At 44.3% G+C, this 21,325-nt stretch overlaps 1 protein-coding gene across 3 annotated transcripts; it reads right to left on the reverse strand.

Annotated features, from left to right (window-relative positions):
* Positions 1 to 1,035: 1,035 nt before the first annotated feature.
* On the reverse strand, positions 1,036 to 16,019 carry FIGLA (folliculogenesis specific bHLH transcription factor). Of its 3 annotated transcripts, XR_006200768.1 has the most exons (6): positions 15,774 to 16,019; positions 13,034 to 13,186; positions 11,208 to 11,432; positions 2,659 to 2,705; positions 1,358 to 1,392; positions 1,036 to 1,115 (listed from the first exon to the last, which is right to left on the reverse strand). XR_006200768.1 is itself a non-coding variant. In XM_042932618.1 (5 exons), the coding sequence occupies exons 1-5, from the start codon at positions 16,017 to 16,019 to the stop codon at positions 1,100 to 1,102; spliced, it is 675 nt and encodes a 224-aa protein (XP_042788552.1). In that variant the 3' UTR covers positions 1,036 to 1,099. The 3 variants fall into 3 exon arrangements, 2 of the variants coding, with proteins under 2 accessions (XP_042788552.1, XP_042788553.1); XM_042932618.1 differs by lacking the exon at positions 2,659 to 2,705; XM_042932619.1 differs by lacking the exons at positions 1,036 to 1,115; positions 2,659 to 2,705 and having other exon boundaries at positions 1,354 to 1,392.
* Between the last annotated feature and the right edge of the window lie 5,306 nt (positions 16,020 to 21,325).

Consider the following 21,325-nt stretch of genomic DNA (forward strand, 5'->3'; position numbering starts at 1 on the left):
GGAACAAGACTTTTGGGGATGTTGAGATGGAATGCATGTATTTTGCATGTGTTAAGGGTATGAAGTTTTGGAGTCAGTCACCAAAAACCATTGACTGAATTGTGCCCTGCAAAATTCCTATGTTAAAGCCCTAACCCCCAGTGTGACGAAGAGCCAGGGATTTTAGGTGGTTGTTAGGGTTAAATGAGGTCATAAGGTTGGGCCCTTAATCCAATAGGATTGGTGTCCTTATAAGAGGAAGAGAGACAAGAGTTTGCTGACTGCACACACACTGCTTGCTCTCTCTCTGCCCCCACCATGCGAGGCCAGAGAGAGAAATCTGCAAACCAGTAAGAGCAACCTCACTAGAAACCAAAACTGTTCAGCCTTGATCTTGGACTTCTCAGCCTCCAAAACTGTGAGAAATTTCTGTTGTTTAAGCCACCCAGTACAGGATTTATATTATGGCAGCCCAAGCAGACTATATACTTTCTGTGCCTTGGTTTATCCACCTGTAAAACAGGGATAATCATGCCTATCTTATAGGACTGTTATGAGAACAAGGGAACATATGGAAAGTATGGGAACAGATACAGCATATAACAAGTGCTAGGTCTTTGTGAGCAGTTGTTACAGAGATGAAGACGGTCTCTGTGGTCAAGGTGCTTCGGTGTCTAACTTGCATAAGGTGTATTATGGATTTAGCTGGGTATTTAGACAGCCTTGAAAATTCTCACTGCCAATGGCCAAGGCTTACCACTCCTTACTTTTCTAGCTTAAGTTTATATTCCTATTAATCTCCCCAAGAAGGGTAATAGGCACTTATTCCTCAAGTGATGAAAATAGATAGAATGAAAGATAATAGCTACGGGTCCTGAAAGGATAAGGATGGAAACCTCAGAGGAGCTGGGGGATAAGCATGAAGGCTGAAGACCCTGAAGCCTATTTCTTCTAAGCATGAAATTAAGGAAAAATAGTTGAGTAGATGTGTGACAAGCAAGGCCATTTAAAGGGTAATTGCAAAGCTTTGAATTATCACAATTTTTAAGAGACTTCAAGACTTTCAAGACTGCATTTATTTGTCTCTAGAAGGTATCCCTGGGCTGGCACTTTTCACTTTTCATACTTGGGGGAGCCTGAAACAGAGAAGAAAGTCCCTTATAAATGGCTAAATGATAATAACAGATAGTTCCCAAAAGAACTATATAAATTTTTTCATTAGTAATCAAAAATGTTTAAGTTTAAAGATATCATTTTTTTTTCTATTAAAATTCTATCATTTTAATAGATCCCACTGTTAGCAAGGATATGGTGAACTCGGCACTCAGAACTGATGGTATTATAAGTTGGCCTCATGCAAGTCCTAGATTGTACCTACCTGTGACTCAGGACTTCCACTTCTAGGAATCTATCCTAAAAATAAATAAAAAATTTTTTTAAATATAGAAAGAGGTAAATACATCAGGCTATTTGCCATGTTGATTAGAACAAAAAACTGAAAACTTAAATGATCCCCAATTAGAAAACCCTTCCATTCAATTGATCATTAAAACTTGTGAAAAAGACTACACAGTAACCTCAAACATGTCAATGGTAGAATAAGAAGAAATACAACACAGTGTTATATACCCTGTTATAATTTCTTAATTCAGTTGTGTAAGAAAAAAATTTGGAAGCATTTTAGTATATTTCCATCCATGGTTTTACTAAGATGGTAAGATTACTTTGGGTCTTAATATTCTGAAATCTCAACCTGAAGAAAAAGCCAAACCCATGACTAAAAATAAAGCCACTCCAATCTTTCACTGTGGAAAATAAAATACTACAGTCACATGCTTTAATTCAGGTTATAAAAAACACATTTACCTATTTCCTAGCCCACTCTCATTTATATTTCAAGGGTGTTTTTTAGAACAAAAGGCAGTAAAGAGTTTAACACTATTACACATATGCTCGGATTCCATTCTTCACTGACCCACTGGATATCGGTCAAGTTCCTTCTGTTTTCTAGTTTCCTGACATGTAAAATGGATATAATTATACATCATAAGGTGGTCATGAAAATTACAATATTATGTATACACCACCAGGAATAGTGTCCAGCACAAAGTATCAATAATTTTTCTGATCTTAATCAAGTCTTTCCACTATGCATGTGATTAAGCTAACTTTTTGAGTTCAAATTTAGCTTTAAAAGTTTCATTTAATTTTTTTAAACTTTTCACATACTTATAATGTGTTAAACCTAAGAGATAAGTTCATGTATTGCTAGGTTTACCCAGAGTTAAAAGATAATTTATTCCAATAGCCTACAGTCTAGTGTATTATAGATCATTGTCTTAGTTTGGATTTAAGTGTTAACTAGAAAATTCCAGGAATGTAGTATTTAAGTATCAGAATATGAAAACTTGCTAAAGATGATCAATTTTGCCTTATTCTCACAGTTCATTAAAAAAAAAAAATGCCTGTTGGCCTCATCTAAGCAGTTGAAGGTCTAGGAAGAGGGTGGTCTGAGGAACAAACCCAGCTTGCTGCTCAGCCCCTCTGATAAGGCAGGCGTGCTCCTGTTGTTGGTTGTATAGCTGCATGGTTTGACATATTATCCAATGTAACCTTCCCTCCACCCACTGAGCCAAGACTTGGGGGAGGGGCCAGGGACTGAGGTAGATAGATACGAACCAGAAGTCCACATTTAGCTTCATATTTCAGTTCCCAGCAACAACAGTCTGAAAAGCAAGGTTCTCATTTGAAAGAAGCTGACTTTGTTGAAAGGGAGAATAATAAACATGTGGGTTCTGATGGGCCAGAGCTCAGATGGCAGCTCAGGTGGTCACAAAGCAGGGAGGAGGCAAGACATGATGTGGGAGAAGATTTCCTACAACCAAAAATGGAAATGAAAGTTGAAATAGCAGGAAGTAGTTATTTGGAGGGGATGGAACTCGTCTGTAGAAGCTGCCTGATTCCTAATCCCTGGGAAGGGCCCCTGTACCACACCATCCTGGGGAAGAGTTACATAAGGGAACAGAACCCAAGAAAGATAAAAAAGAATCTGAGGAAAGCCAGGATTTGTACCCACTTCTCAGAATGTAGCCTCTCACAGTTTAGTGACCACATGGCTGAAGGAATTTTTAAGTATGTGCCTGAGGGCAGCTACATAGCCCATCTAGGAGTGGGAAAGCCAGGGAGACAAGAAGATGCCTGGGTTCTGAAGGCAGGCAGCCCAGTGAGCCTGGCCTAGAGAAGAGAAGCCATAGTGGGGCCATGGACATCCTCAGCAGATGTCAGCTCAAGAAGACTGGGGGCCTAAGGATTAGCTGGGGAAATACACATGAGCATTCTCCTTCCAGCCTCCAGCCATAGCACACACACTCCTTGCTGTACCTAAAGGAGGACAAGAGGATCTCCTAGGGGAGACGGGGCAAAGAGTCCCACAGGGATTCTGAATATTAAACTGGTAACAGTATTTACTCAAAGAAGATAGACCTTAATGGGCTAAGAGAATCTTCCACCATCTGAGTCATAAGGTCTTTACTAGGTTCTCAAAAACAAGTAGAATACAGTGTAGAAAGTAAAGTTATATTTCTTCCCATATAAATTGTGCTCACAATTGTCAATCCTGCTTTGATGTGTGCAAATCCAGCCAGGACCCAGAGATCAGAACCCAGCATGGTCACCACAGCCCTGCCACCTCATAGAGTTGTACAGATGATCTTCCAGCAAATAAAGCTCCTTTATAATGAGCAGGGCTTTGGCCACCAAGCCCCACATGGTCTTTCTCTTCCCTTGGGGGCCTGGTCCAAATTGCATGAAGCAGGGAAACTCTGCTCCTAGGTTCTTCTCACCTCAGAGCACTGAGGCAGGCGCCCCACGCCCATCTTCCACACTAGCATTGCTGGAAGGACACATTCCTGGGAGGGAAGTCTTCCAAAAAAGGAGTGATCCAAAGAGGACCAGAAGAGTTCCCCCCAAATAATCAAGCTATATTTATGGTTCCTTTACCCTCCCACTAGAAGATCTACCTTTAAAATGATATCTTTGGGGTCTGTTTCATTGCTAACCCATTCTGGATAACTCAGAGGTTAGAAAAAGGGGAGATGGGAGAGGGCAGGAGGACACACTGACCTCCCTGAGGGGCAGGCTTATGTGGTCCTAGTACTTGATGGCTTCCTGCTAACCCAAAGAGCAGTCTGTCTTAAGGGAGGTCAGTAGCACATCATAGGAATCCTGCCGCTAACTTTGAGAGACCTTTCCACTCAATTCTTACAACCCTCCTCTCTATCCATGTGGGACCAATGAGTTTGGGTCTTTTATAAAACTCATATAAATTCCCTCCAGAAGTCCACTAGAATAAATCAAGATTTATTTCAATTAATTTAATTTTTTTTAACATTTATTTATTTTTGAGAGACCAAGCATGAACAGGAGAGGGGTAGAGAGAGAGGAGACACAGAATCTGAGGCAGGTTCCAGGATCAGAGCTGTCAGCACAGAGCCTGACATGGGGCTTGAACCCATGAACTGCGAGATAATGACCTGAGCTGAAGTCAGACACTTAACTGACGGAGCCACCCAGGCACCCCTTACTTCAACTAATTTAACTACCAAGCCCATCATATGTGAGAGAAATAGAAATTATTGGCTTTCTCAAATTATGTTCAGCTCACCAGGTAGACATCTTGTCAAACACACCAAACCTCACACACATTCACAAAACCCACTTTTTGTTTGATTTTTCCATGGGGACAGAAGATTGAGAGTTCCAACAAAAGAAATCTCCCTATCTTATGTTCATGAAGAACTTCACCTTTCCTCTAACATTTTCTTCTCATCTTGGTCAGACTGGGACTCAAGAGTTTCCCTTGGGTGCTGCTTGGATCTCTTCCTGAGTAGCTGCACCCAGGGGAACCCTCCACTGGAGGTGGCATCACTCTGAGGTTAGATGGATCCTGCTTGTATGCTCCAGACCTCACCTTTCCAAAGCTCCAGGGAAAAAAACCAACATCCATATCATCACAGCAACAATCCCTCAGTCCCCAGAATTTAGAAGACACAGTCACATCCTGAGCCAACACAACCACTAGAGCAGCCTCCACACTCGGAGTCCCAGCACTCTTGGTCCAGGGCTGCAAAGTTTAACACCCAAACTGGTGGTACAACAAGGTGTCTGGGGGCCGACAACCCAGCGAGCATCCACCACATCAAAAGGAAGTGCAAGTTTCTAAAATATTCTGCTGCTACGTTCATCAGAATATACCCCCTAGGCCCCAGTGAACACCAGGGCAGACAAATGTGATTCCCAGGGAAAAGCCTAGACCACCACACTACTGTGGTAGAATTTTTGCTATCACATAGAGCCAGTTCCTGGCAGAAATGTGAGAGGGAAGACAGGAGATAGTTGCTTCAAGGCCTTCCCAGGGTGCTAATGAATTCATCCCAGCTAGTTAGATCATTCCATTTCAGAGCTTAAAATGCTATTAGAAGAAATGCTCCCAGTGATTAATTTCCACACACGGATTACCACAATCTGCAGAGGGAGTAGTGGAAATCTACCATCCACATAGGCTTCTTCCTCTCAGAAACTCTTCCAAGGAATACTCCCACACCAGGCCAAAATTTTAGAAGTGTGTGATGGCAGAACACCCAGGCCCCAGACCAGGCACTTAGGTTCATCCACATATTCCTTTCCAGAGTCCCTCTGACCCCAGCACAATTGGCATCTCACTCCAACACAGAGGATGGCCTTTGTCCAGGGACACAGCCTCTGCAGGATCATAGGCAACTGTGAACAAAACTCAGAGCCTTGCGTGATAGGAAATGCTCAAACCATAAACACAGGTGTCAAACAAAAGAAATAAGCAATGGTGGGTCAGTAAACATCTTGCCATCCAGCAATGCCCAATCCCAAAACAGCAAAATCCTACACTTGAAAATCCAATCCTAAATGAGCCTTGCCAGGATCCTGACATTGATCCCTACTCCTACCAAGGCCAGATGCTGCAGCTTCACATGGCTCAGGGCCCTCTCCATTCGCACACATACTTGCTGATTCAGTCCCCAAGTGAACCTGCTCTGGCCCGAGAAGTTAATCTCCATGCCTGCCATCAGCAGATTCTTATGTACTTCATTTGGGATTTTTGCCTCTCAGGAATGTTGTTGATCTTGCACAGGCTGTTCTGACCCCATCCTCAAATCCCCAAAAATGCCCATCTCTGCCAGCACCAGGATTCCACTCCTCAGATCCTCTCCAAGGGCAGGAAGAAGGGTGCCGTTCCTGCAAACTGAAGCTGGAGGAGGCCTGCATCCCAAATCCTAAGCCCCTCTGTACATAAGCATTTCAGTCCAATGAGTCACATCAGCTATCCCCAGGTTTCTGGTTAGGGCGTCTGGCCAGGATCCTGAAACCCTATATACTCACTCCTTCATGTAAACTACACTGACCCCTTATGAGAATTGTTTGGCAAATAAAGGTCAGGCTAAGCTTTGTTTCTCTGGTCCCTCTCACTTCATATTGGTTCCTGATTATAAAATGCAAGCTTTTATAAAGTTAGTAAAAGTGATGTTGAGTAATTGCTCAAAGCCACATGTAAATTAGGATCTCAGAGTTAAACCTATTAGCCAGGGGAAAAAAAAACTAGTCAGAAAGATAGTCACACAGTAGGCACTTAAAAGAGAAAAAATTCACTTCTCCCTTCCCATCCTGAACAATTCAGTCCTAACACTGTTAGCTCACAGTGAGATGGGGGGAGAGACATGGTGGCCTTGAGTGAGCTATTGGAGACCCAGCAGGGTGAGGATGGCATCCACACATAGAGGTGGCCTAATACAGGAGGTCAGAGACCAAGCAGATGAGGGGAATGGCCACACAGTGGGGAGGCTCAGTGCAAAGTGATGAAGTCCAATCAGCAGGAGAGGGGTCTTGGAAGGGCAGTGTGGTAAGGGGAGTCAGACCCAAGCCAGGCAAGGATGGTGCCCAGGCAGAGGGCAGCATAGCATGGGGAGAAGCAGCCCATGCCAAATCAGGCAGCCATGCATATGTGCAGGTGACCTTACATGGTGACCCAGAGTCCAAGCAGGATGAGGAGACACCCATGTGTGGGGTGAGGGATGGCCTGAGTGGAATGTGAGAGCCAAGGAGAAGGTTCTTACGGAGGGGCAGCTAGTCATGGTGTTGTTATGGGCTGAATAATGTCCCTTCAAAATCCATATGTTGAAGTCCTAACCCCCTACCTCAGAATGTGACTGTATTTGGACATAGGGCCTTAAAAGGGGTGATTAAGTTAAAATGGAGGGTGGGCACCAGTTCAATATGAGTGGTGCCTTTATAAGGGAAAATTGGGGCACACATGCAGAGGAAAGACCGTTTGTGAGCCAAGAAGAGAGGCCTCAGAAGAAATCAAACTTGCCAACACCTTGATCTTCGACTTCCAACCTCCAGAACTGCGAGAAATAAATTTATGTTGTTTAAACCACTTACTCTGTATATTTTGTTACAGCAGCCCTAGCAAACTAACACAGGCGCTAAAGCCCAAAAGGGGTGAAGAGAAGAGCCAGGCATGGGGGAGATAGCACAGAGAGGAGAAATGAGTTACACAGGGTGTCCTTGATGAAAGACTCATTCCAGGGCTAGGGGTGGGAAAGGACATGATGCTTGAGCTCAGAACATCTTCTGCCAGAAAGGAAATGATCAAAGAATGATAGTGACAGGTCAAGTGGAAAGTTAGCCCATCTGATGGGGCTTTCATTGGCCACAACGAGGACAATTGGAATAACAAAATAAATAAATACTAGGATATTATGATGATATAATAATTACTGAATTAAATAGAAAACCATTAAAATGAATATAGAAATAACCAAAAGGTTCTACAATAAGTCAATGGTTAAACTGTGGCACATCCATCCCATGGACTAATACTCAGCAATGAAGGGGGAGGGGTGTGAATAGACTTTTAATACAATGACTGGGATGATCTAAAGGGCACTGTGCTAAGTAAAAAGACCAGACTTTAAAGAATACACACTGAATGATTCCATATAGTATAGAACACTCCCCAAATGATAGAGACATGGAGAACAGATTACTGGTGGTCAGTGGGTAGAGAAAGTGGAGATGTGGGGGCAGTGGATGATAGCAGGCAGGAGAGCTTTATGGGGGTGGAACCGTGCTAGATCTTAACAGTAGTGGAGATTCCACAAATCTACACTTGTGATAAAATGACAGGGAACTAGACACACATAGTACCAATATCGATTTTGTTTTGATATTGTACTATAGTTTCAGGAGATGCAGTCATTGAGGGAAAGAAACCAAGTTAAGGGTACATGGGACTTCTCTGTACTATCTTTGTAACTTCCTGTGCATCTATAATTATTTCAAAATTAAAAGTTTCATAGATACAGAATGTTGGTGAAGAACAGGATATCGAGAGAGCTTCAGAGCACCTCCACACAAAATACGGATCACAAAGTAAAAAGGTTAACTTTACAGTAGAGAGGCCTGGAAGTTATTACATTAAGTGATGGAAGTGAATATCCTCAGCAATAGGACAAATCAAAATGTACCCCATTTAATAAGATGCAATGGGTAGACAACAGCATCACTTCCATGCCGTTCCCGCCAAAGATGTAGATCTGAATCTAATCAGGGGGAAAGAGACAAACTCAAATCAAGAAACATTCTGCAAAACAACTGGCCTGTAATCTTTCAGTGTGTCAAGGTCATAAAAATCATGAAAAGACCAACAAAATGTTCCAGACAGATGGAGGCTAAAGAGACATGACAATTAAATGCAACTCATGATTCTCAGCTGGTCCTTCTGCTAGAAAGGACATTCAGACTGTTGGTGAAAACCTGAATGGAGCCTGAGGATTTTGTGGCAGTAACGCCACAACATTAACTTCCTGATTTTGATGGCTACACTGTGGTCATGTAAGACAATGCCCTCGTTTATAGGAAATGCATACTAATTAGGGGCGATGGGGCATCAGGTTGGCAACTTATTCTCAAATGGGTCAGGAAAAAAGTTATTTGTACTGTACTTGTGACCCTTCTATAAAGTGTTTCAGAATAAATGCTTTTATTTTAAAAATAAATGATTTAAATGTCAAAGAATGAGAAACCCTTCACAAAACTGATGAAATCCTAGAACATTTCTGCAAAAAAGAAAGTCACTCTTTACATTCAGGCCTGGAAAGTCGCACTTGGCAGAAGTTACATGCATATATAAAAATCTCAAAAACATGATTCTTTGTTTAGTCTAAGAATTAGCATGCTCTTTCAACTAGCAATTTAAACTGAGTTAACCAAAAGACTAAAATTTAAGTGTTTTGTTCCCTTTCCTAAAGAAAGTTAGAACTTTTCTGTTTCTTAATAGAAAATGTTAGGCTGTTTATAGTAAGTAGATTTAAAGCGGAGACTATTTCCAGGATCAATTATCCTTGGAAGACAAAGACCTCCTGTACATCCCTGCTGCTGGTGTTGCTAAGCATATGCCTACTGTGCTTCCTTTTAGGTTCCACTCCCAGCCCAGGCCCAAAAAGGAATGGCAGGAAGGTATAGCCAAGCAGCTCACCCCAAGAATGACATGGTGATACCTATCTGACAAGGATAGGTGAGGATTAAATGCAAGTAAGATTCTTGCCTTAATACTGAGTATATATTAAAACATTACTATTTTTTAATATTTTGAGAGTGTGTGTGCATGCACACACACACGTGAAAGCAGGGGAGGGGTGTGTGTGGCGGGGAGAATCCCAAGCAGGCTCAGAGCTGTCAGCACAGAGCCCAATGTGGGGCTCAATCTCACAAATGGTGAGATCATGACCTGAGCTGAAATCAAGAATTGGATGCTTGGCTGACTGAGCCACCCAGGCGTCCCAAAACTAACATTACTATTGTTAACAGATAGCCAGGTTCAAGGTTCAGCTCAGGTCAGGTCTTCATCCTTACTTTTATTCCCAGTCATTCCCAGTCAGCTTAGGTAGTAGCAACAGGAATTCAGTCTCCCAAAGGTTGACTGTCAAGGGAAGGTTTGGTTTATATAGGTCAAGTGGCCAGAATATAAAAATCTAAAACTGAGCATGTACAAGAAGTATAACCCTTACAGAACAGTAATCAAGTAAAAAAATGGCAGCCAAGGTCAGTCAGCAGAAAGCCCGGAAGACCCAAACCAGAGTAGAGCACTACTAAAGGCCAAGTGAGAAAACTCAGAACACTTGCTACAAACAGAATGCCTGTGGCTTATTGTTGATTACCCATCAATCAATACTGATTGCTCATGATGAGTCCAGCAGATTTAATAATGTACGTCCAAGTGAACACTGACATGCCAGGTATTGTGCTAGACACTTCCCTGACATGATGCCATTTGAGTCTCACAATTATCTCATGTACAAGGTAGTCCAATTATCATTCCCATTCCACAGATGGGAAAACAGAGGACGAGATTCAGCAGCTCACCTAAGGTTACAAAACTAGCATCTGAACCCCAGTGTTGGCGCTCTAGATCCTGCACTCAACTGCTATTTTAAACTGCCTCCCTCCACCAACCAGCATTTGTGACTCCACAGCTCCCACTGCCCCTTATGTCACACTAAGCAACTTGTTACAGTACGCTTGGTTACAGTTCCTACAAGCTGTTCTTGTTTCTAGCAGTCATGTGGCAGGATGGACCAAGGGGTCTCATCAGAGTAACACAGTCACAGCAAGGGCTAAATGTCCACTTGTGGACTTGAAGAGGCAGACTGCTATTTCTATCCAGCAGCTTCATTAGTTTGGCAAAGTACTAGGAGCTATTAAATAAACTCTTATTTTTACTTAGAAAATGCCTTCCAATAAGGCCAATTCAAAAACAAAATGTGTGTGTGCACACATGTGCATGCATGTGTCTGTGGTATCACCATTTATCCTTGTGTATGGCAAGCTACTTCTTTCTTTTTCTGGAGGCCTCACAGTCAGAAATATTTTTGATGAGTTATTTAGGGTCATAAAAGGTAAACTTCGGTCTGAAGTGGGTAATTCTGGAGGGGTTTCCTTCCCCTTGAGTTGCTTACCTATTAATTTGGAAACATAATAAATTTTCCAAACTAGCAAACTCCACCTTCCCATTAGGTACTTTCACAAAATGACTTTGTTTCAATCATCTTTCAGCATGGAAAATGCCATACACTTCAAGGAAAATATTTTGAGTTTTTGACATCTATGTGGCTATTTAAGAAAAAACACTTTACCAGACTCCTGGTTGGGGAGAGAACTCCGGTCGTGGACATCATGCTCTGGCGACAAGTGTGTGCTGACTCACCACTGCCACCATCTGCCCAGGGCCTCTCCTCCTCGTTCTTGAAGCCCACAGTACAGCTGGCATGTTGGGTGATGTTTCTCGATAGATCTCTAGCCAATGATATAGGTGGTTCAGAAACATTGTTGCTATAGCTCTGGTGATCCAGATTTTGTCTCTAGAAACCATATGTAGTTGTCAAACAGTATGACAGTCAAGATTCTGAAGATTTAAATCAATATATTCCAAAATTTTAACCAATGAAGTTTAAGTGATAAGGGCAATTCTTAAGTTATCATGGATGGAGAGAAAATCATTACTCACGAGACTGTATTTGTTTTTCTATAACCTTAAGATTTTGTACAGTTGGCAACTGCATTAAAAATATTATCCCATGGAACAGATCCTGTATTTTATAATGAATGTGGCACAAAACAAAGCCCTCCTGTTACACATGCAAGGAAAAACTAGGGCAGCCACCTGTTCATGTACAAATGTTATGACCATGCCACAACTCAAGCATCTAATTGGTTCACAGGACAATCCATTCCCACCATTGCAGAATTTATCCCCTCAGGGGTCACCCAAGTAGGACTAGTGAGTGGACAAGGAAAAAAATGAAAAGAACCATTATATAACCTGGCTATTTCCAGCCTAAATTTTTAGAATGATAATGTTTCTCTACTCTCTAATATCGGTCCTTCTCTTCTGTCCCTAAACACAATCACATTGCTACTTACAAAAGACTTCAATTGATCTAACCACTTTTCTTCTTCCATCCTTTTGATCCTTCTTCCAGTCTCAGATTTCTAGGTTTAATGGACTTGAAATTTGCCATTATACTCTGCCTGGGGCCCATTTTACTCTGAGGGCCACCTACACGCCCTCAAGCCCCTAATAAGCTGACTTCCAGCCCACTCCTATCCTACACCTCACATTCTGGGCTTCTCCATAGTTTCTTGAACCACTTCCCACCCTCAGATTCCCAAGATTCTCCCCACCCAACTTCAGGACCAGTCTTGCTTCTCCACCTTCTTGCCACCTTCTCCTCTCTGATGGCTCCTCCTCCTTCCTGCCAATGGTGTCACTCATGACTCATTTCTAAGGTCTTTCTCTCTTCGTATCTTACCTCCTCTGATGACTAATTCACTTACAGGCCTTCAAGTCCTGCCTGACCATGCAACAAACCCATATAACTAGCCCACAGCTTCCATCACCTAATGGACAGTTGTGAGCTCTACACACTGATAATTGTGCTGACACTACGTGCTTCACAGTTTGCATAGCAGGCTCGTTTATGTCATCCCACCAAATGGTTGAAAATCCCATGAGACTGGTATCCCCAACCATTGCTGAGCATTCCACCAGACTTGTCTTAGAGAGGGCCTCTCCAAGGGAAATGCCTCTTCCTTTCTGTGTCCTGTCTGATGGGAAACCACCACTATAGAGTGGATTTATGGAAGCCTCCTGTCATACCCTAGCTATCAAGGTTCTATTAAAGATGCAGCAGTTAGGAACCACGTACCCTGGACAGTGACAGGAGGCAAGTATATAATCAGAAACTTGGCTCCAAAGCTCACACAGATCTGGATTCAAACCCCAGTCCTGAAATTTCTTAGCTATGTAGCCTTTACCTGTATTTTGATTTCCTGCTCTGTAAAACATGGATCATAAATAACTCCTAGGATTGTTACAAACTAACCAGAACATATAAATTGCCCAGCACATGGAAAGGGCTCAATAAATGGTGGACATTGTTCTAAATTCTTAAACCTTTACCTCCAAGTCTTTGGCTCCTTCCAAAACATCACTGAGAACTTGTATGTATTCAGTTGCACCTTTAAGGATATCAACCTTGCTAGGCTTCCTGCTTTGGGGAAGAAATGGCACAAGCGCCTTCAGTTTGGCAAAACCACGGTTGAGATTTTTTATCTGGAAAACAAAAAAGCACAGTGACACACAGAGAAGCTAATTTGTACAGATGCCCCCCCAAACCATAGATGAGGGTTGTGAGGGCTTGCTTTCACAGCTCATGTCTGGGTGGTGAACCTAAATAGGCATATGCCAGAGTCCCCACTCCACTGGCAGTGCAGTTGCTGGCAATGGAGGAAGGAGCGGCGTAAACTCAGCACTGTGGGTGGACGGGCTAGCAGGGGGGAAGGGGTCTGTGTTCTTGCTGAACCCTGTCCTCCTCCTCTTAGAGCATACCCGCTGCACTGTAATGTTCAGGCAGTTGGGTAGTGGCTAAAAACTCTAAGTCAATACATCAGGATTTAAAACCCAGCTCCACCACATACATACTAACTTTACAAGAACGTTAGGATACTTCATATTGCCACATTATGGTGTATCTGCTAAGTGGAAAATACCCACCTTGTAAACATCCTTGTGGTGATTAACATAATTATACATAAAACTCTTCTTCCTGACCTGGTGCATAGAAAGTCCTCCATAAGTGGTACTGATAATGAATAAAATGTGCAAACACTGGTCTACTCAAGCACTGTGCCATCAACTCTTTAATCTCTTTCCCAGCCAAATCGGGTGTTAGTGTCTAGAGAGTCTGCATGTTGGCAAGACTTTAAAGGCAGAATAAGGCTAGCTCTCTATAATTCTCCAGGGTCCAATCCTTCAGCTCACAATGCCTGGAACTCTGATGACCATCCCCCTGGGGGAAAGGGGCCTTGGAAAAAACTGGTTTCCACTACACCATAAAGCCAATATACTCCTGTTAACCGAGAGTCCTCTCCCACTCCAGATCAAAGTCAACAATGGACATAGTTATCTCATTACAGCAGAATACAAAGACCAACAAACATATGAAAATGTGCAACTCTGATGAAAGGACTATAAAATAAAATAGAAATTAAATGCCATTTTTCATGTACCAAGCTGGTAATGTTGTCATTTTGTTAATTATACCCAGCATTGGAGATGGACAAAGGGAACAGTCTTATACCCTGTAAGAAAGGATGAAAATGAGTAAACTTTCTAGAAAGCAATTTGGCAACTTGTATCACAACTTTTGAGATTGTATAGCTCCTATGTTCCAGTAATTCCATTTCTAGTATTTTGAGAGCAATTGCACATAGATATATAGACCAGTAAAAAGCTGCAAAAAGCATAAGGACTGGATAAGTTATGGTCTATTTATATGACTACGCAGTAAAAAGCTGAAAGAATGCTTAAGAATGAGGAAATGCTTTTGATAGTGTTAAGTGGAAAAAAAATACGTACTAGCTCACAGTTTTATAGAATTATATATGGCACACACATAACTAGAGAAAAAAGACTGGGAGGATATATACAAGAATGTCAATTCATGGTAGTTATATCTGTGTTACGGTTGCTTCTGTTCCCTGGTCATTTCTGTATTTTCCAGGTGTATTAATTTTGTCGTTGTAAAGAAGAATGAAGGTCATTAGCTTTAAAATAGAGGGTAAAACCAGGATGAATTCTCTGCAGAAAGCAATTCCTTCCTGATGGGAAGGCCCATACAAAACGCAAACTACTGAATCAGAATCTTGTTTGAGGCCACATCATCACATCCGATTCCAGGGTTATTTTCACAAAGGGTCCGTGCCTGGTGAAACCAGGCTTTTCCACTCCCTCAGCTTACCCCAATTTCCCCTGTTCTACTTTCACTTGGTCCTTTCTCCTCCCGCCCTTTCCCAAAGCTCCTAGCTGAGGCACCGGGGCTCCACTTCCAGAGGACCCGGGCACGGGCAGCAGAACCTCTCCCTCAAGTCCCAAGCCCGAAGGCGCGCCCTCCGTCCTCTCCTGTCCTCCACCCCCCACCCCACTCCCCGTTGGACTTCCTCCGCCGCGGCCAAACCCCCAGGTCTGCAAAGAGCAGAAGGCAGGCCAGAGTGGACAAACTGGGGGCCCAGGTTCGATGAGAAATACTAAAAGCCACCAGTAGATGCCGCTCGGACTACGGCGCACAAGACCATTCCGCGTTGTGATTCACCGCGGCGTCCCAGCCTGATTGGGAAACAACACTAGCTGGAGTGCAAGTCCCGTGCACACCCCTGCACCGTGTTTCCTTACTCTAAAAAAAGAGGAAAGAGTAACTTCCACTGGGCCCCCTCACCCCATACTTGCTTCGAGGCAGAGATGCAGTGCAAGGGAAAGGGGTGGTGGGAGCCCTTTGCACCCCAAGCGCCTACCCAGCGCCGAGTGGTTGGGAGATTTAAGCGCGACTCCTGGGCGCTAACCTTTTTGAAAGCACTTGCCAAGGTGAGACATTTCTAACGTTGTCAGGGGCCTCGCGTGTCCCCACTCCCACCCTTTGACCCCGTTCCGGGTGGTCAGCAGGTGAGGAGGCCATCCTAGCGTCAGCGAACGTCTCCCAAACGACGGAACCTCGGGCCTCAGGAGGTTCCAGTCGCCTCGGAACCCGGCGGGTGGGGGTAAGTGGGTGCACGGGCTACCGGCCAGGTGTTTAGTGGCGAGCAGCGGGTCGTGAGGCGGCCGAGCCCGGGTGGCCTTGGGGACCCGCGCGGAGCAGGGCGCTCACCCGTTCGCGCTCCTTGGCGTTGGCCACGCGCCGCCGCTCCAGCACCAACTGGAGGTCCTCGGTCGAGGAGTAGCCGCCCGAGGGCAGCCGCTTGAGCCGGCAGATGGCGGCCAGCTGGGGCAGCGGCCCGAACTGCTCCCGCAGCACGTCCTCCAGCACCTCGGCCTGCGGGACGCTCAGGAGAGCCGGGGCGGGCGCTGCTTCCATGGCGGCGGGCGGCGGGCTGGGGGCGGTGCGGCCTTTCATCTCCCGCACCTGCGGCGGCACGAGCTGCGGAGCACGGGGGCGGGGCCTGGGGCCCGGACCACCTGTCCCGGTTCCCCTACCCCGGCCTAATGCAAGTCGGGTGCCGCTCGGGGAGCCGCGTTTCACGAGCTGCACCGGTGATTTTGGTGAACACTGGATTACAGACAGCACCGGTTCTTAAATCTGGCCGCACACTGGAGTCGCCTGGGGGAATTGGGTTTTTCTTGATCCGCTTGCCTGGATTCCAATCCCCAGAATTCCAGTTTGATCAGTCCAGGCTGAGGACTGAGCTTCTGGATATATGTATACACATGTATGCAAACATACTTATGTACATGTATATATTTACCAGACAAAAAATTTGCCGGCTACAAAGAAAACTTTTAAAAATTCATTTTGAAATAAATAAAAGTTGCAAGAGCAGTAACCAAAAGGTCCTGTAGCCCCTTCACCTAGATTTTCTACTTGTTAACGTTTTTCCACATTTACTCCATTGCCCTCTTTCTCTCTAGGAATATTCCCATTTTCATTATTCTTTTTCTGAAGTGTTTCCTAAGTCTTGCCCTGTCATCATGACCTTGACAGTTTCTAAGAGAAGTCTTTCATTCTGAAGGATGTCCCTCACCTAGGTTCTGCCCAATGTTCCCTCATGTCCAGACCTAGGCCATCCCTTCTTGGCAGGGACTCCACAGAAAAGATGCTGGGCTTTTCTCAGTGCATCCCATCAGGACATACATGATGCCAACCTGTCCCACCACTGGTGAAGTTAATCTTGATCACTCAGTCACGGTGGTGTCTCCCAGGTTCCTTCACCATACATGGACTAACTTTTCCTTTTGACTGATAAATATTTTGTGAAGAAATCACCAAAATCCTTAGCATCCATTGATGACTCCTGCCTGAATTAACCACTATTTTGTGGCCGAATTGTTGACAACCTATTGGGGGGATGAGCTTTTCCTTCTCCTCATTTATTTATTCATTTTGTGTTTATCTCAGCATGAACTCATGACTTTATGTTTTGCTCAATAAGATGTAATTTATTCAGATCACTATTTCAGTGCTCAAATGGTTCCAGATTTGGCCTGAAGGAGCCCCTTTTGTGCTGGCTTCTCTGTTCCTTTAACATGACCCCATCATTCTTTGCGTGCTTTCTTACTTGTACCAAAAAGGCATGACATGTTCCTGGCTCATCTTGAATCTTCCCAGCCTAGCCATGGAATCAGTCAATTCTAGTGGAAGATGGAATTTAGAAACAAAGATTTGGAAGCTTGGTTGTTCATTCCTTTTGGGGTGTCAATGCTTCTAAGCCCCTTTAGCAGATAGAAAACATACATATGTACATATATAAGTATACACACACAGTTATATCTATATTTTTGTGTAGATAGATGATAGAGAGTTAAAACGCAGGAGTTCACACTAATATCTCCAATTCCAATCCAATAACTCACATTTTTCTCTTGTTTCTCCCTAATTTGTAACTCCCTTCTCCAACAGTGAGAAACCTGACTCCTGTTATCCTCAGTATATTTACTTATTTATTTGCTCAACTCTCGTATACATCCAGTTTCCTAGCCACATCAGCCACCTCCTCGGCCCCATCTCCTCCTCAGCTCCCGCCATGACACTGCCTGCAAGAGAAGAGAAGAGGACACACCAAATGTTTAACTGGGGTTCTCTGAGCAGTGAGCCTGGGAATGAGGGAAGATCTGTACCTCGTATCTTCTATATTTCTTGAATTTTTCACAATAAGCGTGGGTCACTTCTATAGTGTATACATATAACCTATATATATGTACACATTTAAGAAGAAAAATAATTTTTTTCTCTAAGTTTATTTGGTGTTGTCTGCTGGCAAACAGATAGAAGGTAACGAGAGCCAAATATGCGGAAATCTTAAAATGGAGATAGTTTACCCATTTACTTGAATTTCCGTGAGTATCAAAAAGGACATTTTCTAATTTATTGCCAAACCCTGGAGTGGATAAGCTAGTGTGTGTCAGGGGCCCAGTGTGAGAACCCCAGAATTTATTCCTCCATACCTGCTCCCCTCCATCAATTCCAACTATAACTTGTTGGCGTCTTGTCTGTTAGACTTGTATATTGGGCCGTATGTGCTGAGGGAGAGCAATCACATGAACTAACCTGAGCCAAGGTGTTCCACCTGACAGTGACTGGGTGCTTCCACCTTGCCATTCCCCGAAGATACAATGGCCTAGTGAACCAAAAGTTAATTTTTCTCCCCTCTGGCAGTGTGAGAGGCATAGTTCATCTCTCTTCCTCATGTCACCCAGGGACTTAGGTCCCTTCCAAACCATGGCTCCTGAGTGTCATTTCCAAAAATGGAGTTGCCCTATTAGAGGCCTCTGCCATTGCCGGTGCCCAGTGGCAGCAAAGTCCTCAGGCATTCACCCCAATCAAGAGTCAGAGCAGGATCAGAAATTCCTCTAGGTATTCCAAGCAGAGCCAGTGGTTTAATTCGGGGATTTAGGTGCTTAACACCATCACTGGGAGAGCTGGTGAAGCAGGAGAAGTTCAGTTTGAGAACATACCACCAAAGCTGCAATCCAGGGAGTGGGAACCAATGTTACCATAGCAGCCACTCAGCTCCCCCAAAGCTGGGAAAGGGGCCCTGGAACACTGTTGCAGAGAAACGCCAAGTCCCACCCCCAGGCTTGTCCACAGAAAATAGATGGAAGGACAGGGATGTGAGCTCTGCCTGATGTCCATGCTCTGCCTGATGTCCATGTCATCTCATACGCCTGTTTCTAAGGAGGTCCTCTTAACTGACATCCAGTACTCTGGGAATAAGGGATTCTGGGAAATGGAATTTCAGACTTCTGCCTCTACAATGCAGAGAGGCACCCTGGAGGAATGGAAGGAGCAAGGAAGAAGGTGGGGGGGGAGCTAATCCACTGTCTCTTCTGCCTGAGACACACAGAGACTGGCCCTTGCTCCATCTTTTGCCCCAGCAGATTCACCTCATCAATCCTGTTTCCTACCCTGGGACCCAGCTAAGAGGGACACTCCCCATATCTGCCTGGGTCTTTGGCAGCTCCTCATCCCACTGACCAGTTTTTGGCTTAGACACAGTAGCCTTAATCTTTGTACCTCAGTCAAAACATGAAAGAGCTGCTAACAAACAGCTTTAATAAGGGAAGGCAAAGAATGACATTTTTAAAAGGGACCAGAAACTATAAAAAGACAAGTTTGCATTGCCCAGAATGCCTATCTAAATCAATTTGGCAATTTCATATTATTACTCATATTAATGTAAATTCATATTATTATTGCATACTATGTCTTATTTAATCTCACCATATTCCTGGGCACTTGATTTTACTCCCATTGTACAGATGAGAAAATCAATGCCAGAGAAGTTGAGTCACTAGCCAAAGCTACACTACTGGTCAGCTTCTCCTTGAGATCTGAATGGCCACTGTCCCAGGGTCACCAGGGATAGACCTTTGTGGAAATCCCACACTTCCAGCTGGCCTGGTCCACCAGCACACAGGCCCTGCTTGCCATGTTCCATACTTCGCTTCCCTGGAGGCTCCTCCTCCTCCACCCCCACTGAGCATGAGCTGGGGTAACTATCTTGGCCACATCACCGGAAGAGTTAACTGTAGGTCAGAAGTGCTTTTCTACCAAGAACAGAGAAAGGGAACAGACCCACAGGCTTTGTCCCCAAGAAGCTGATGAAAGGTCAGGGACCCCCAGCTCAAATCCTTCTCATTTTTGCCACTGTGCTCAGCAGCAGCCGGTAGCCTCCAGCTTTGACAAGATGAAGAACGATGCCTGGCAGCCTCATGAAAGAGTAGGTAGAAGCTTGGAGCCCTGCAGGCTATGGGGCCTCACAGAAGAATGGGGACTTATAGGGCCTCAGGGTTAGTTGTGGGTCCAAGGGGAAGGAAGAGCTTCTGCAGCACAGGAGTTCATAGGACTGCAGGCAAGACATCCAAACTCTCTAGGCCTCATCTTGCCATCTATAAATGGGAAATTGTGACAGAACCTTCTTCAGAGTTGTAGCAAGGAGTTAATTAGGCCATAGGCTTGTATAATGGAATCCATGTGCCATGTACTTTTCTAAGCTCATTTTATGGGTTAACTTAATCACACAACGACTTCAAGAGAGAGAGGTACTGTAATGTTTTCATAGAAGAGGAAATTGAGACACACAAGTCAAGTAACCAACTTTCCCAGCTAGACAGGGGTAAACCTGGGATTGGACCCAGGCTGTCTGGCCACAGACTATAACAGTCTATAACCACCAATCTCTCCTGCCTCACATAATTCCCACCACATTGTAAGTGATAACTACAATAGCAATGATGATATATGAACCAGATAGAATGTCCAGAAACCTGGCTATTACACATAAGTGACCCAGGCAGGGTGTTCTGAGAAAAAGCGCAGAAGCTTCAGTCAGAGCTGGTTGAGGAGACACTGAGGTCCAGGGCTCGGTTCTGGTGACCCCATAGCAGAAATATCATGAAAGGCTTGTTGGGGCCACCTTGAAGAGGGCCTGAAACCTCCATCCTGGGACCAGCTGGAGTAGGAAATGCTTATCATATCTAATAAAGATGAGATTGCAACAAAAGTAGGGCTTTGAGGATATTCAAGAGGAAGTAAGCTACAGGCTGCTTTGGTGAGAGCAGGTGGAACAGAGAGGCACAGCTGTGTTATGGATACCCTGCTTCATGTGGCCTTGTCCTGGAAGGCCTTTTCCAGGAAGAAGCCTTCTTGAGGCCCAGCTAGCAGACCCTCTTCTATCCTAAGTCCCTCCCACGAGTAGCCCAGGCCTCCTTACTCTTCCATGATTCTCCCTGGGGCTGGGGCTGGGGCTGGGGCTGGGGCTTTTACTGGCGGCAAGAGTCCCTGGGCTTGGTTGGCTTTGAGCTGTAGGAATTGATAGCAGCATATAGAAGCATAGCCACTTATAACTGGCCCTTATTAAGCAAGAGCAACACAAAGGGAGAGGGTCTTTCCAAAAGGCATGGTATAGGCATACAAGGGAGTTGGACAAAGACCCAGGCCCAGATCTGGGTATATGGGAGCAAGTGTTGTAAGAATTCCAGAGTATAGAGGGCTGGGGCATTAGCTGATATAGGACACTCACAGTTTCTGACTATAAGCACAGGTAGATTTTTTTCTGAACTAATGACTTGCGTCATCCTCAAAATGCTGTGACATCTGCTTCCAGAATATGCTCACTCTCCTGACTAAGAAATTGTTCCCTGCCCCTAGAAAACCAAGCCTAGGAGGTCATTTCATGACAGCCAAAAATTCTGTGCCTTCTTCTC

This window comes from Panthera leo, chromosome A3, assembly GCF_018350215.1.
Source record: "Panthera leo isolate Ple1 chromosome A3, P.leo_Ple1_pat1.1, whole genome shotgun sequence".
In the NCBI taxonomy this organism is placed as follows: Eukaryota; Metazoa; Chordata; class Mammalia; order Carnivora; family Felidae; genus Panthera; species Panthera leo.